At 46.5% G+C, this 15747-nt stretch overlaps 1 protein-coding gene across 4 annotated transcripts in view; it reads right to left on the bottom strand.

Annotated features, from left to right (window-relative positions):
• ARHGAP22 (Rho GTPase activating protein 22) overlaps positions 1 to 15747 on the bottom strand; it is a 986960-nt gene that overhangs the window by 432771 nt on the left and 538442 nt on the right. Inside the window, exon 1 of one of the 4 annotated variants that reach the window (XM_069611167.1) lies at positions 1500 to 2555. The exons of 2 other annotated variants lie outside the window; for them this stretch is intronic. In XM_069611167.1, coding sequence (XP_069467268.1) covers positions 1500 to 1545 — 46 coding nt within the window. In that variant the 5' untranslated portion in view covers positions 1546 to 2555. Of the gene's footprint in view, positions 1 to 1499; positions 2556 to 15747 lie in introns of those variants that run through there. One more of the 4 variants, XM_069611168.1, reaches the window with a different exon arrangement.

Raw genomic sequence — 15747 nt, 5'->3', positions numbered from 1 at the left:
AGTGTTTTATAATGGTGCAATCCCATAGGAAAACTTTCCATGAATCAGGCTCTGTGTCTTAGCCCAAAACCCATTACTCACGTTCAACTTCAATGCAACGGAACACAAAGTAATTCTCTTTACACTAGTGTTTCAGGCTAGTCCCAACTTCTCTGAAGACCAACTGCGGCAATATGGGAAGTAATAGTACTATCCCCATAGGCAAGTCACTTGTGTAAATTCATGCCGCTCCTCCTTCAGCATCTACTAGGTCTGTGCACTTGCACCAATGGAGGCAAATGGTGATTATGCATGGACTTCGTGGTGATGGGCTTCACCCAGGTGCTCTGGCAAGAATGGTGAGGAGGAACGCATACCCTGGGGTAGCGCAAGGAAAAGGCTATCCGTGTAGCAGGGAGGACAGACGTCAGAACATTGCCTTAGTAATGTTACACACGCTACGTAGCATTTGTGAATTGTTTAACCCACTATTGGTATGCATGTGAAGCGCTGAGAAGGTCTGGGCACACAATAGTCTCGGGCACCAATGAAAAAGTGGCCCACCATTGCAAATAGCCATTCATTACTTTTGTGATACACTGTGTGAATAGTACCCCAGGGGGAGTTTGTTGATAAAATGTGCAATTTAAAGAATATTTACTGAGCAACAATGGTCAAAACTACTAGCCACATAGCGAAGTACCTTGACAAACTGGCCCACACTGGTCAAAAAATTGCCCACATTGACAGTGGCGCCCCCAGACATTTTTCATAGGGATGGCCACACTGGAAATCTTGGGGTGGCACACCAAAACAAACACACATTGGTGAATGGGCTGGGGGGGGGGCAGCGTGTTTATAAGGGTGGCCGTGGCGCCCCTACACATTGACCCAAAAAACTGTCGGGACTGTTTTGTAAACATTCCAACTGCTTGATAGGTGCTTGAGAAACTTCAAGCAAGCACTTATCTTTGCTTAGGGGGGCGTGCAGGTTAGTTATATGTATTCTGCGATAGCGGCGTCAGAGGGGACTGATGGTGTGCTTGTAAAACGATTGCAGAAGGTTTCTGCGTGCTGAGCAGTGGTGGTGAGGGCGGAGGATGCATGGGGGCTGCCATGCGATGGTGGAGGGGTTAGCGGTGCTTTGTGACAGTGATGAAAGAAGGTTGCCTTTTTTCTGCACCACGAGATGACGGTTACACGGTTGTTGCTTGGAGGAAGTTATAGGTGTGGGGCATGGATTGGCTGGGTTTTACTTGGGTGCTTTGCTGCCGTAGTGGAGTGGAGGGTTAACTAAATACTGTGACAGTGAAGGTATGGGCGTTCAGGTGCGTTGTATCGCTATAAATGCATGTGTGTGTACTTGCTGTGAAGTAAAGCCAGTGGGTACCACAGCGTTGTGGCGGCCACGAAGGAACGGAGGCTAGTCTTCATGACAATGGGGTACCTGGGTGTGCGCAAGTGGGCGGTTACTGGACTTCAGTGCTGTGGCAGGGATTTGGGGGGGGTGTTAGTGTTACCTGATGTGTCCTGTGGCGGAGAGCGATGGCAGCAGGAAAGTCCCATGGCCGGGGCCGCAGGTGGTGAACGGACCGGCAGCTGTCACGGGATCACCCGGCTCAACACTTCCTCTCAGGAGCGTCCCCGGGCCGGTCCAGAGTGCAGCCAGCCAGAGGGCGGCATTCCTGGCAGGGAGCGTTGCTGTCGGCTCTGAGGAAACTTCGACTTTCTCACAGCAGCGGCGGCGCCCGGAGCTTTTCTCCCAAACTCACAAGCAGCCTTCGGGGGGTGGGGCGGGGGGACCACGAGCAGCCCCAGCGCGGTCCGTGCAGCACCGACCGGGCAGCCCCTCACTGGAGCCGCTTCCACCCTCCCGGCTCCGGCTTATTCACGGCGGTTTAGGGGGCACCGTTCTTTTTCGGGTTGTAATGCCCTTATTTAGGTGGCGCTGTCTCGTCTGGAAGGCGCTTTCCCATAGAATTCAGAGTGCAGAGGCATGGTCCATCTTCAGGACCGGCTGTCACTTCGGAGGCTCGGCCCTTTGCAAGGCACTGCCCACAGGCGGGACTGCCCCGCATTAGGCTTCACTCACCTCAGGCTAAGGCAGGGCAAAGGCTGTTGAAGCTTTTGTTTTAATTAGCGGTCTACCCATCTTCGAAATCATTTCTGTCCAATGTATTTGAAAGGCTGGAGAATCGGAACCTATCGGTTTTCTGACCCAGACTGTCCCGCTTTTTATCTTTGCATTGATTGGAGGTCTCGGCCCGCCCCCGTCTGCCTCACCCAGAGCCTACTTCGCTCTCTTCTTCCACGGGCACCCTCTCCGCTCCTCGGAAGTCGGGCCCGGGAAGCTCCGGCGTGGGAGCCGGGCGTCCCGCCAAGGACCATGAGCCCTGAAACAAGTTATTTTTAGGTCAAAGTGGAAACACTGTAATCGCTTTTTTTTACGTCTCCTTCAGAGCAAGAGCTAGGCCTTTTAGGGGGTTGGGGAGGGGCAGACAGAACAAGCCCATGCACCGACCAGGTTTGAATTAACGTGTCATGTACCCGCTGCATACTACACGAAACTAGAGCATTCTGGTCCTTGTAGTCCTGCTCTTCAGCTGGAATGGGCACAGTGTTGTGCAAGACTCTCCCTCTGCAAGGGCTATAACTTGCGCTTATAAGTGGTCGCTTCAGACATTCGGTCATCAAATGACGGTGCCGCTCCAGCTCTCCCCTGACTTCAGGTAGTGTCCAGACTGAGAGGCAGTGCCGAAGCACCATTGAGCTGACCGGGCTTCACCTCCAGGACTGGCATCAGCGGCAGCAGCGCCCTGCACTGGTCAAAAAAGAATTGGCGCCTCTCCGCGCGTCCCTGGTGAACAAGGAGAGGAGGGGGCAGGAGCACCACATTTTCTTTCTAACTGCCTGCTCCGGCGCCTGGCAGGGAGTTAATCACTGGAATAGGACGCTCAAGCTAATGCATGAGCGCCCTATTCCAATGAAAACCACCTCGCTCTCGCGTCAGAGCGGGGAGGTAATCACCTTAATAGGATGCTGATGCAAAGCATCTGCACGCTATTGTTATTAAATGCGCCCAACCGCTGCGGGCACATTTAACAAGGCGCCTGCCATGCCTTCTCCCACTACACCAGCTCAGGGAGCCCTTGAAAGACTCCCCCCGAGCTGGTATGACAGGGGGCTAATGATGCCCTGGGGGGCATGGTGCCCTAAGCGTTCACCAGAACTCCCTGCCCTAAGGCTGGCCCTGTTCACCCCCACCACCACCCCGAAATGTTGGGCTATGTTGACTCGACCTGGCTGACCTACCAAACCAGTCGGACAGAATAGGGCACCAACGTTAAACTGCACTTGGGCTTTGCTGTTAACAAAGACCCTGCAATTACTAACATAAAGCATTTCCTGTTAGCACCTGCATTCATATGCATACATTTTTTAGGAAACTGAAATCCTGATGTGGCGTTAGTACTTGCATGCCAAGGGAGTGATTGGAAGGGTATAGGGGATAGGAGACTGTTCATTCTCACAGTAGTCCTTAAGTGGGTACTTTCAGACTTAAAGGAGAGAGTTAACTGCTTGTAACATTGAACATCCACTAGAATAGTCTCATTAAAATGTGTAAAGAAGTTGGATGCTCCCCACACAAATAGGTTTGACTTTCCCCCACTGTCTCTGAGGTTAGCGCTTCTCCCAATATTTGAAATATTAGCCCCCACCCTCCCCGAAATGTAGATTACGTTGCACCCCTGCTCAGAGGCAGTGGCAGATTTAACACTTTGACAAGGGACAAATGTCCCCAAAGGCCCGCTGCTCTGACTTTCTCACCTCAAATTCAAACAGTGCTGGCTGCACACAGCCTCCCACTGAGATGTTATCTTTTTAATTGGCTCAGTAACAGGAGTTGAGTAGTGGTATTAACAGGTTACAATGCATGGAACATTTCTCCCTAAAGTTCATTGAGGTCCACTTGTAATAGCCATTAACTCATCCCACCCTAGGCTCCGCCTACCCAGGGCCATCTGTCAGTCTTGCCAACGGGACCTTTTGCCTTAAATCTGCCACTGCTCGGAGGACCTTCCCAAAGAGCAGACTCAAACAGGCAGGGCCAACCCTAGGATTTGCAAGGCTTTGGGCGGCAAAAGGTGTGTGCCCCCCCTTTATTTGCATGAATAGTGACATCACTGATATCACAGAAAATATTATAGAATGAGTCTCCAACAGAATCACGGGAAGTTACATTGAAAACATGTTGCCATAAGTAAGGACCGAGGGAAATAAACAGTGATGTCCAGTATATGAATTGTTGTGAAGAATTCGACCATCCAACGGTGGTGAGCGCTCACCTGGGCTTGTTTTTACATGAATTTAAATTGAGGGTAGGTCAACCTCTGGAAAATGTGTGGGACTAATCTGCTCACATTTCCCTATGCTCACCGCACAACATACACATAGACCTTTGTACTCCCTGTGACATTTAGATGGAATGTGACACACAGGAGTACACAAAAGCATCTCAAAAGTGGGAGGGAAAAACCTTCCCCCTGCCATGGCCAGCCTAATTAAATAACAAAAGCTCCGTGAGTCCACCCTATCCTTTGTTGGCCCGGCAGAATGGTGGCAGCAATTAAACATAATTAGGATACTAATAGAGTATACTTCAAACAGGCTCACATGGGGCCTAGCTGCAGAGGCTAACAAAAAACAGGGAAACTCCCAACAACCTTTGATATGCACAGTGTCAACCTCAGTATAAAGGGCAGTGAAGTGTCATGTCTGGTACATGTGTTTACAGTAGGCAAACGCCACAGGGGTGACCCCATTCATGTCAAACTAGAAATTATATCGTGCCTCCTATTGCTATGAATATATGTATATTGGCCTACGCCAAGCTGCTAACAAGCTGCTTATAAACTACATGTGAATAAACTCGCATTGCAAGGTCCTGACCTTAGAAACCATGTAAACTGTCATTTTGGGTCAAGCCGCCATTTTAGGTTTTCTTGCTCTATAAAGTCACCATGTGAGCTAAAATGGTAGCCTATGTTATTCAGAACAGAACTCGATTGTCATGACCTCTGTACAGCTAATGTATAACTTGCCTGCAGACCACTTGTTAGGGTCATGAGCTGAGACCTTGTCCTTCTGCTGACCTGTGTGCAATGGATTACGTGTATCACCGAAACTGATCTATAATTGAATGAGAACACCTGCTTAACTACATTGTATAAACTAAGTCCCGCATTGTAATGTTAGGCCTAGAGCATACATTATTACCATTTCTTCTTGTTAATGTATAAACCTAAGATGAACTAGATTTGACCTGGCAAGGGACCCTAGAGCAGTAACTTATTTATGGAATGGTTAACGTGAAGAAAGGCTTGACAACAGGCTGGAGAAATGTATAAAAACCTGACTGTTTCAATGAATATTTGCACTCACTGAGCACACCGAACCACGCCGGAGTTCGCTGTGTTGTACTGAGGGTCGATAGCTATCTGAATTTTGTTCTGTTCTTTTGTAACTGGATTCAGTATAAAATAAAGTGCTTTGTATGTTCCTTTGTAACCTGTGTTTGGTGTGTTTCCTTTTTGGTTACCCTGCCTCATATTATTTCCTTGTTTTCACAGTTGGCGCCCGGAATAGGGACCCTCAAGATTGATGCCGGATTATTGAAGGTTGACGCACGCTATCGGACCGGGATCGGACGGTGTGACATAACGGGCCCGACTGAACGAGACGCGACGCCTCAACAGCGCTGCACGATCCGTTCCCTGGACGATAGCCTTGTGGTCTGAGACGGCATCTTGACGAGGGTCAATTTTTTGAGGCGGGCAGATTTGCCGAAATCACCATACACAAGGTAAAATTCGTTAGGTAAGTCCTTTGTAAACAGATCGGTCCTCCTTAGGTTTGGTCAGGTGAGTCGTTACCCGACTCTTAATTCAACCCTGACAATTTGAATTTGGCGCATTGTATCTGCAGACACAATTATTGACCAGGTAACACAGAGTATTTGAGAAATGCCTGGGAAATTGTCTAGCTGCTTTAGGGCATTATTGCGCAGCGATAGACAATCTTTGGAATTTAGCCGTCCGGCACCACAGGAGGGGTCACCCGCATGTACTATGTACTGTGAGCATGGCATTGGAAGTGAAGTATTTAATAGAATTTGGCACAGACAAACCAGACATGCCTCCGAACTTCAGTGGCCAGTCAATGGTAGTTTTGAGATCCCTCGTATTGAATATTTAGAGTCAGTCTGGTTAAAAAAGAAGGCCAGACCTGCAGCATTTGATGTTTTGCAAAATTGGAAAAGAGAAGCGTTGCAGCAGCTTAAAAGTAGGGAAAAACATGTGCGCCGTCATAAAACAAATGCTGAAAAGGCATTGTTATATGATCAGGACAAACAGACTGAGTCGGTTAGGAATATGGACAGGGCTTTCTCACTCGGTATTCAGAAAATCTATCCTTCTAAAGATCTTCATGTTTCTGATGAGTTTATCGACAAATTGTTAAATGAACGAAGGCCTGGTGCCTCTGCACCACCTCCGTATGTTCCTCTTCCTCCTGCTGTACCTCTTCCTGCTGTTATTCCTGCTCTTCCTGCTCAACCTGTTGTTCCTATTCCTCCGGTTGTTGTTCCTCCACCTGCTCCTCTGCCTCTTCCCATTGCACCAGTAATAGTACCTCCATTGAATTTGCCTGCACCCTCACTCCCAAGTAGTTCTGTACCGCTTGTAGTTGATCAGGGTGCGGGGTCGAGGATTGTTACTCGTAATACTGTTCCTACAGAAAAGAAACAGGATTTGTTTGCATGGGCTAAGCATTGTATGGAGAGAGATGATCGAGCTAATGTTCTTGCCACACTTTCTAATATGGATAATTTTCCTGAGAAAAATGTTTTCATTGAATGTTTAGGGATTCGTTTATGTGTAATGTGGGGTAAATTAAATAATGCAGACCTCCCACAAGGGTTGAGGGACCTGAATACTTTAGCGTTTTCAAGAGACACTGTGGAGAAGGTACATGAGCATGTTGAGAGGATATTTGAGTATAGAAAGGAGTTGGAAAGGTTACGGAATGAGAATGACAAAGAAGAAAGTATGTATGTACAGAAACGATTTCTTCCGTGTCGTAAATCGACATCTGAGGAGGCGCGAATTTGTACAAAAGATGCGATTAGATGGATTTCAGACATATCGATAACTCCAGTTGAGGTATATGACACATACAGTCAATATACGCTAGAAATGCAGAGGAAAGTGATATAGGTAATGGTAGAGTACCTGTATGATGAACGTTTAAATAGAAAGGTTAGTTGTCCCACAGAGTTATTGAGCATTTACAAGAGAGCTTTTTCACTTGACACTTCTTCAACTTCTTTAGCGCTCGACTTAGCTCTGTTGCTTAGTAAGCGTTCGGAGTTGCCTACATCTCAGTTGCATATGAGAGAGGTTCCTCCGACATTTGTCCCAAAGGTTGAGATTCCTGCTAATGCTGCAGCAGGTACACCTGCTGTGGACATTCCTGCACATTATGTATCGCAGTTTGTCCACGTCCCGTTTTCACGACAGGAAGTGAATACTATTAGACAAACTATTCCTGACATTAGGAAAAATCCGACAGGGTTCTATAAAGAGATAGAGTCCGTTTTGCAGTCCTCAGTGTTTACCCTAGGCGACATTGATTTGCTATTCCCTGTACTCCTGCCTGTAGATTTGTGGAAACAAGTTAGAACTATAGACGATGTACCAGGGTTGGGAGATACATGGGCTAACATAGTTAGGCTTGATGGGGAAAGGCCAGCTGGTGAGAGACCACCTCAGGTGATACTAACTTTGCCTGACAGAATCATTGCAAAACTGAAAACTATAATCCCCGAAAAGGGAATTATTTGGGACAAACTTACGGCCTGTGTCCAAGGAAAATCTGAGGGTGCTACCGAGTTCTTTAATCGGTTCGAACAGGTATTCTCGGATTTCAGTGGACAAGACTTAGGCACAGAGTCTGGGAAAAGATTATTTGTGGACAAATTTGTACGTGGATTGCTGCCTGACATCCAGTCACAAATTATGTCTTCTGAGAGCGCTTGGCAGGCGAAATCCCAATCAGAAGTACTGCACATGGCTCAGTACTACGAGAACCATGTCAATAATGAAAAAGATAGAGTCGAGAAGAGAAAATGTGATTTGAAGACTAAAGTATTGTTACAGCAAATTGTTAGAGGCCCCAGAGGGGGTAGTTCGCAGATTAGAGGTCAGTATGTTCCACAAGGGAATGTGCCCTTGGGTCCTGTGAATATTAACCAGTGTGCCTATTGTCGCCAGGAGGGTCATTGGCGTGCACAATGCCCCGTCCTTCGACAGAGGTCGAATAACACATTTGGAAATATGGGTAGACGATCCAGAGGTCGCCCGGGTGTAGGGGGCCCTGGTAGAGGCCAGTTTTCGCAGGATCCCCAACAACCTTTTTCACAGGATAATCAGACTTCGAGTGTGGATACTAGAAACATATTTGATCATCCTTCTGCTGCATATCTATCTGAAGAGCTTCCTTTTGATGATATTTTGTTTAGTTAGGATTGCCCGAAGCAGGGTTTGGAACCTACACCTATTCCCGTTAATCGGAAAGGTCCCTACGTTGAAATGGTAGTGGGAAATAGGAAACATCAATTTTTGATAGACACTGGAGCACAGAAGTGCTCCATTGATCATTCTCGGGTTCCAAACATTCACTGTCAGGGCAAACCAATGTTTGTGTAGGGTTTTCTGGCACACCAGTTGTTTGTCCGGTTTCTTCACCGGTACCTATTTCTTTGGGTCCCTTTACGGACCACTGTCCATTTCGACCACTGTCCATTTCTCTTGACTTCGAATTGTGGAGAGAATTTGCTGGGGTTGAATCTGTTGAAGGAATTAAATGTGGTAATTCATTGTTCTTCTGATGGAGTGCGTTTGACGATTTCACCACAGCAATGTTCTGTTTCACAATTCTGAACTAGGCCTTTGCCGCCAGAATTCAGTAATGTACCAGAGTGTTTGTGGGCAGTTGATGACAATGATGTCGGTGTTTTGCAGATTGAGCCTGTTAAAATAGTTTTGAAACATGGAATTAAGCTGCCCCATATTCCACAGTATAAGATCTCAGTTGAAGGCGAGCGAGCTTTGAAGAGCATTGTTTCCGATTTTGTGCATCGTGGGGTGATTGAGGAGATTGCAGGAAGTTTTTGCAATAGTCCGATTTTACCCGTGTACAAAAAAGGTGATAATGCAATTCCATTTCATTTTATAATTGATTTACGTGCCATTAATAAAGTCGTCGCTCCGCAATTTCCAATTATGCCTGATGTGACGACAATATTAACCATGATTCCAGCTACGGCTACTCACTTCAGTGTTGTGGACCTAAAGAATGCTTTCTTCAGTATTCCTATACATGAGGATAGTAGATACTTGTTCGCGTTCACCTTAGGGGGACGCTCATTCACATTTACTCGTGCACCTCAAGGTTATACTGAGAGTCCTAGTATTTATAGTAGGGCTTTGAAAGAGCAGCTTGATACCCTTGGATTGCCCCCTACTTGTACGTTGCTTCAATATGTTGATGATTTGCTTTTAGCCGCTGACTCTGAGAGCTCTTGTAAAGAGGGCACTGTGTTGTTGCTCATCCATCTAGCTAAGCATGGTCACAAAGCTTCGCTCAAAAAGTTTCAATATTGTTGCCAGAAGGTCGCCTATTTAGGCTATCTCCTGTCAAAGGAGGGAAGAAGATTGACACCTGAAAGAATAAAACACATTTCTGGCATGTCTGTCCCAAATACACAAAAGGAAGTTAGAGCCTTGATAGGTATGGCTTCTTACTGTAGGTTATGGATCCCAAACTTCTCACTAGTGATAAAACCGATGTTGGCATTGACGAAGAAGGGTATTTCTTCGCCATTGCCATGGAATACGGAGCATCAACATTCATTTGAGTTGCTCAAGACTGCATTATGTTCGGCGCCAGTTTTGGGCACACCGAACTATGAGAAGGCCTTTGTGTTGTTTGTGCATGAATGTGATGGATGTCCTTTGGCTGTATTAACGCAGGAACATGGAGGGAAGAATAGGCCATGCGGTTACTACTCTTCCGTCCTTGATCCTGTTGCATGCGCTTTGGCAAGATGTTTGCGCGCTGTCGCTGCTGCTGCTGCGTCTGTAAAACAGAGTGAGGGAATGGTCCTAAGCCAGGATTTAACCCTGATGGTGCCTCACTCTGTAGATATTCTATTGAACAAAACCCAAACGCAACACCTCACTTCCGCACGACTGACAAGATATGAATTAATCTTGTTTGCTCCCCACATTCAAATTAGGAGGTGCTGCGTTCTTAATCCCTACCTTTCCCGCAAAATACTGTTTGCGGTGACGAAGAGTCACATGACTGTCTGTATACTACTGAACAAGATACAAAAGGCAGAGTTGATTTGAGGGACACTCCTTTGGATAACCCACAAGGGGAGCTGTTTTGTGATGGCTCCTGCTTCAAACTACTGGATGGTACATCCACAGCTGCTTATGCAGTCACTACATTAAGTACGGTTGTGGAGACCAAGAGAATTACACATAACTCTGCGCAGGCCGCAGAGATTATAGCATTGACTCGAGCTTGTGAGCTTTCCGAAGGGCTAACAGTAAACGTATATACTGATAGCCACTATGCCTTTGGGGTGGCTCACAACTTTGGGAGACTTTGGTCAGAGAGAGGGTTTTTAACTTCACATGGCACCAAGATCCAACATGGCTCCCTGATAGTACAATTGCTTTCAGCGCTTGCGCTCCCTAGTCAGTTAGCAATCATTAAGTACGCAGCACATCGCAAGATTATAGATGATGTAGGGAAAGGGAATGCTTTTGCTGATCAAATAGCTAGACAAACTGCCTCTGATCTCTTGACGGAGATGTATGTTTCAAGGGAGACTGTAGATGCCTATGCAATGGATGAGGGTGTTGGGTCTGTACGGGATATCCAAGCCGATGCCACATTAGAAGAATCCAAGAGGTGGGCTGATGGCTTGGGGAAACTCGATGATGATGGGTATTGGGTGGACATGGTTGAAGGGAAATGGTTGCTTCCTAATGCCTATATAGTAATGATGGTTACCATGGCACACGGTCCCACACATGTGTGCGCTCAACAGATCACGAGAATGTTAGAGAAAGTCTGGGTAAATGATAAGATTTCAAAAATTGCCCAGCATTATGTCCAAAATTGCATGATTTGCCTACAACACAATGTGGGAAAGGGGACAGCAACTCCAAGAGGTAGCTTTGGGCCTCCTTCTGTCCCGTTTGAAGTGATCCACTTTGACTTTATTGAAATGGAGCGATGTAACAATCTAAAATATGTCCTTGTGGTCATTTGCGCCTTTAGTAAGTGGGTCGAGGCTTTCCCTGTTAAAGACGCTACAGCCATGACCACTGCAAAGACCATGTTAAAGGAATTCTTCCCACGGTTCGGTTTGCCGAGAGTTATCTGGTCGGATAATGGTCCGCATTTTATCGCTGCTGTAATTCTACAGATATGTACGGCATTGCAAATTGACAAACGATTCCATTCGGCCAGACATGCTCAGAGCGCCGGATTAGTGGAAAGACACAATGGTATCATAAAAAAAACAAGCTCGCTAAGACGTGTGCCGGCACCAAACTAAAATGGCCGGACGCCTTACCGATCGTGTTACTTTCAATGCGGACAACCCCTCAAACTAAGACTGGGCTCTCTCCCTTTGAGGTGGTAATGGGGAGACCTGCTAATATTTGGGGTTTGCCTAAAAGCTGCGCATTGCGCGATGTAGAAAATGTACTTCTCTCCGACTACTGTAACCAGTTAACTAAAAACCTGTATTTCATTTATCACCAGGTGTTTTCAGCTTTACCTGTACGGTTCACGGGCCCAGGACACGATATACAGCCTGGAAGTTGGGTCCTAGTGAAGGCCTACGAAAGGTCTTCCTGTCTTGCTCCTCGTTGGAAGGGACCCTACCAGGTGCTGTTGGTCACTCGGACAGCAGTGCGGGTGGCTGGAAAGAAACACTGGATCCACGCGACGCATGTCAAGAAACTTCCTCACCCGACGCCACACGTTACAGAAGAAGCAGAACCCCTCGCTGATGCTACAGTCCCTGATCTTGGAGTAGCAAACAGCGCTGTGAGTGCGTCGGAGAATTTCTCTGAGCCCGTGGAGCTTGGGGAACAGTCCATTTCGTCTCCGCACTCTTTTGAAAAATCACTTCCGGAAAATACCGTTTCAAACTCTGCGACTTCCGTCGCCTCCGATACGTCGCTTCCCTCAGGAAGTGACGACACCTTATTTTCGGACCAAACAATCTTGAGTACCACCAGGTACAACCTTCGACGAAGAAAATAGAACTACGGCACAGGTTTTTCCGTGCATTTGAGAAAGAGAAGTGATCGAAAGTTTTCCTTTGTATAAGAAAGTTTCTGTTGAACAAAAGGGAAAAAAGGGATTCTGCTGGCTAGGGTTGGGAAGGACTAAGAAATCGCGCGACCGTAGCGTCGCCAGCAATGAACATTGGGGTTGTCGATTGAGGAACTACAATGCCTGCCACCTCCATTGCTGCTCCCCGCACTGGACTTGTGAATAAGGGGGTGACCAACTTGGACAATGAACAATGTGCCTGGGCCCCGAAAACGTACTGCTGTGTGTTTTGATAACGATAATTGTTATTTTTGCAATTACTGCTGTAGGACTTTGGTACTTTGAAGAAATCTATCCTCTAAAACCTTTACTACCGACCGAGATTGTACCGACTGCTTTGACTCCCTCTGTACACCTTCACACTCTGTCCCCTAGAGACTCCCAACATAGACAAAAGTATCATAATAACACTCTAATGATAGTAATGAATGCAACGCATGCCATTTTTAATAAGAGTAATTGTTGGATTTGCACTCATTTACCGCAACATGGGAACCAGGGACTGGGATGGTATATTCACCCTTTACCTTTAACGACTGCTTGCTATGCCTCTCTTAGAGCACTATTCTTTGGCCGTTGGAATGATAGCATCTCAGGGAACTTTGATGGAACTAATTTGAATGATTTCGAGAAACGTGAATTAACTCCCCTGGGATGCTCGCTTTTTGCAAATAGAAGTAAACCTAATGTCGCTTCTATTAGGCCGTCTGATAAACTGTCTCTTACTTTTCAAACTTTTATTTTCCTTTAAAATGGCTCTGATAGGCAATAAGGACGCCGTGCCTCCTTCTTACTCTATAAATCATAGCCCTGACTCGGTCCCCTTTTGTGTACAAAGAAATGGCACTCGGCCAATGGGAGATTTTGAAGGTTGTATGAACATTGTAAATTTGACTGGAGAAAACAGGCCTCTGTATGTAAGGGGGCCTGTTTATTTTGTTTGTGGTAGTTTAGCATTTCCCTGGTTGCCCAAGGATTGGCAGGGAACCTGTTATTTAGGAATCCTGTTACCCGGGGTATTTGTAGCTAGTACATTGGAGGTTTCTAAGGCTCGCCCACGGCGGGACAAGAATGGAGATACCCCAGGGCAAGTATTGGGATGTTCAATGCTAGGGGGATGTTGCGCTCAGGCGATAGGTACAATAGGACATAAAGTGTATGCCCCGGATAAAACCTCTAAGGAGTATGTACTGAAAGAGATCTTAGTAAAAGATCTAATGGCGATAGATATTTCTGACAGCTATTCAGGGTGTATGGACGATGACACATGGAGTTATTTGCAGGGAGATCGGAAGTAGTTTAGCACTTGGTATAGGCCAAAAGGAGGGTTTGTCAAACTAGAAATTATATCGTGCCTCCTATTTCTATGAATATATGTATATTGGCCTACGCCAAGCTGCTAACAAGCTGCTTATAAACTACATGTGAATACACTTGCATTGCAAGGTCCAGACCTTAGAAACAATGCAAACTGTCATTTTGGGTCAAGCCGCCATTTTAGGTTTTCTTGCTCTATAAAGTCACCATGTGAGCTAAAATGGTAGCCTATGTTATTCAGAACAGAACTCGATTGTCATGACCTCTGTACAGCTCATGTATAACTTGCCTGCAGGCCACTTGTTAGGGTCATGAGCTGAGACCTTGTCCTTCTGCTGACCTGTGTGCAATGGATTACGTGTATCACCGAAACTGATCTATAATTGAATGAGAACACCTGCTTAACTACATTGTATAAACTAAGCCCCGCATTGTAATGTTAGGCCTAGAGCATACATTATTACCATTTCTTCTTGTTAATGTATAAACCTAAGATGAACTAGATTTGACCTGGCAAGGGACCCTAGAGCAGTAACTTATTTATGGAATGGTTAACCTGAAGAAAGGCTGGACAACAGGCTGGAGAAATGTATAAAAGCCTGACTGTTTCAATGAATATTTGCACTCACTGAGCACACCGAACCACGCCGGAGTTCGCTGTGTTGTACTGAGGGTCGATAGCTATCTGAATTTTGTTCTGTTCTTTTGAAACTGGATTCAGTATAAAATAAAGTGCTTTGTATGTTCCTTTGTAACCTGTGTTTGGTGTGTTTCCTTTTTGGTTACCCTGCCTCATATTTTTTCCTTGTTTTCACATTCAGAGGGTAGGATTATGTGATTTGATGGAGACAGAAAGTCTGTTCTCGACATAACTTTAAGGGAGACCTGCGTTTTGATCAGGAACCACAGATAGCTGAATTAGCCTGAGAGACAATTTGATCCACATCAGAGAGGAAGATGGGTGGGACTTTCCTGTTGCAAAGCAGTCTGGTTATGACCTCACGCATAACAGAAGATTGTTGGTGGGGAACCAGGATTGGTTCATTAAGGTAGGCTTAGCCTGCACCAATAAGTGGGGCCCATTTGGCTTTAAAAGAGGGCTGAGCCCTTCTCTTAGGAGATCATCTAATGACTTTGAAAGGAGTAAGAAGAAGGACTCATTTGGACCCTGGCTGAAGGTACAGTCTGGCTTACAATTTACGCCAGTGAAGGAAGGGGAACATTTCCAAGAGGGAAGCAAGATATCTTCCGTGAACATCTCCCAGGGAACAGAGGGAGATACTGAAGCCAGAGGACAGATCCAGCAGTTCCAGAATCGATACCCAGCCAGCACACATCATGTCCTGCTAGGCTCTGCAAGTAAGCTTCCTAGATGGGAAGTGCCAGAGAGTCTCTGAACCAAACCAAACCAAGGACAAGGCCGTTGCCTGTAACACGCTCCTGAGTTTTGGGACGTCCGCCTAAAAGGACAACACAAGTCCAGTGAAGAAGCTAGGAAGAGTGCACCGACAATCATCAACCAGTGTCTACTTTAAAGGACATTTTCGAGGCAGTTGAGCCCCTCGAGCTGCAACCGACTGCACCGCTGACTGTTGTCACAGCACAGTCGCTCACGCAGTCCGAGATGCCTGGACTTGTGCTTCAGACCCAACTACCAACACTGAGCCAACGATTCCTCACCCCAAACTGCTCTGTAGGCCAGCCTGCAGCCGTCTGTCCAGTCTCGCTCACCAAACTGCCTGCCGCCTGATACCCGCCGCTGTTTCCCATCTTGAACTCTGTCGCAGATGCTGCAAAGCACCCCGAAACTGACTTGACGCACCAAGAACTTCTACAAGCACAAGGTACAATGTGGTCCTGTTCCCCTGGTCCTTCTCCGAAGGCCCCCAGTGACATTTCATGACCCATGCTCCCCTTGTGTTGAAACCACGTATCCTTGAACTATTGAGATTAATTATTTTACTGACC

This window comes from Ambystoma mexicanum, chromosome 8 (assembly GCF_040938575.1).
Source record: "Ambystoma mexicanum isolate Mex_15411 chromosome 8, UKY_AmexF1_1, whole genome shotgun sequence".
NCBI lineage: Eukaryota > Metazoa > Chordata > Amphibia > Caudata > Ambystomatidae > Ambystoma > Ambystoma mexicanum.
This window is presented reverse-complemented; position numbering and strand designations above follow the sequence as displayed.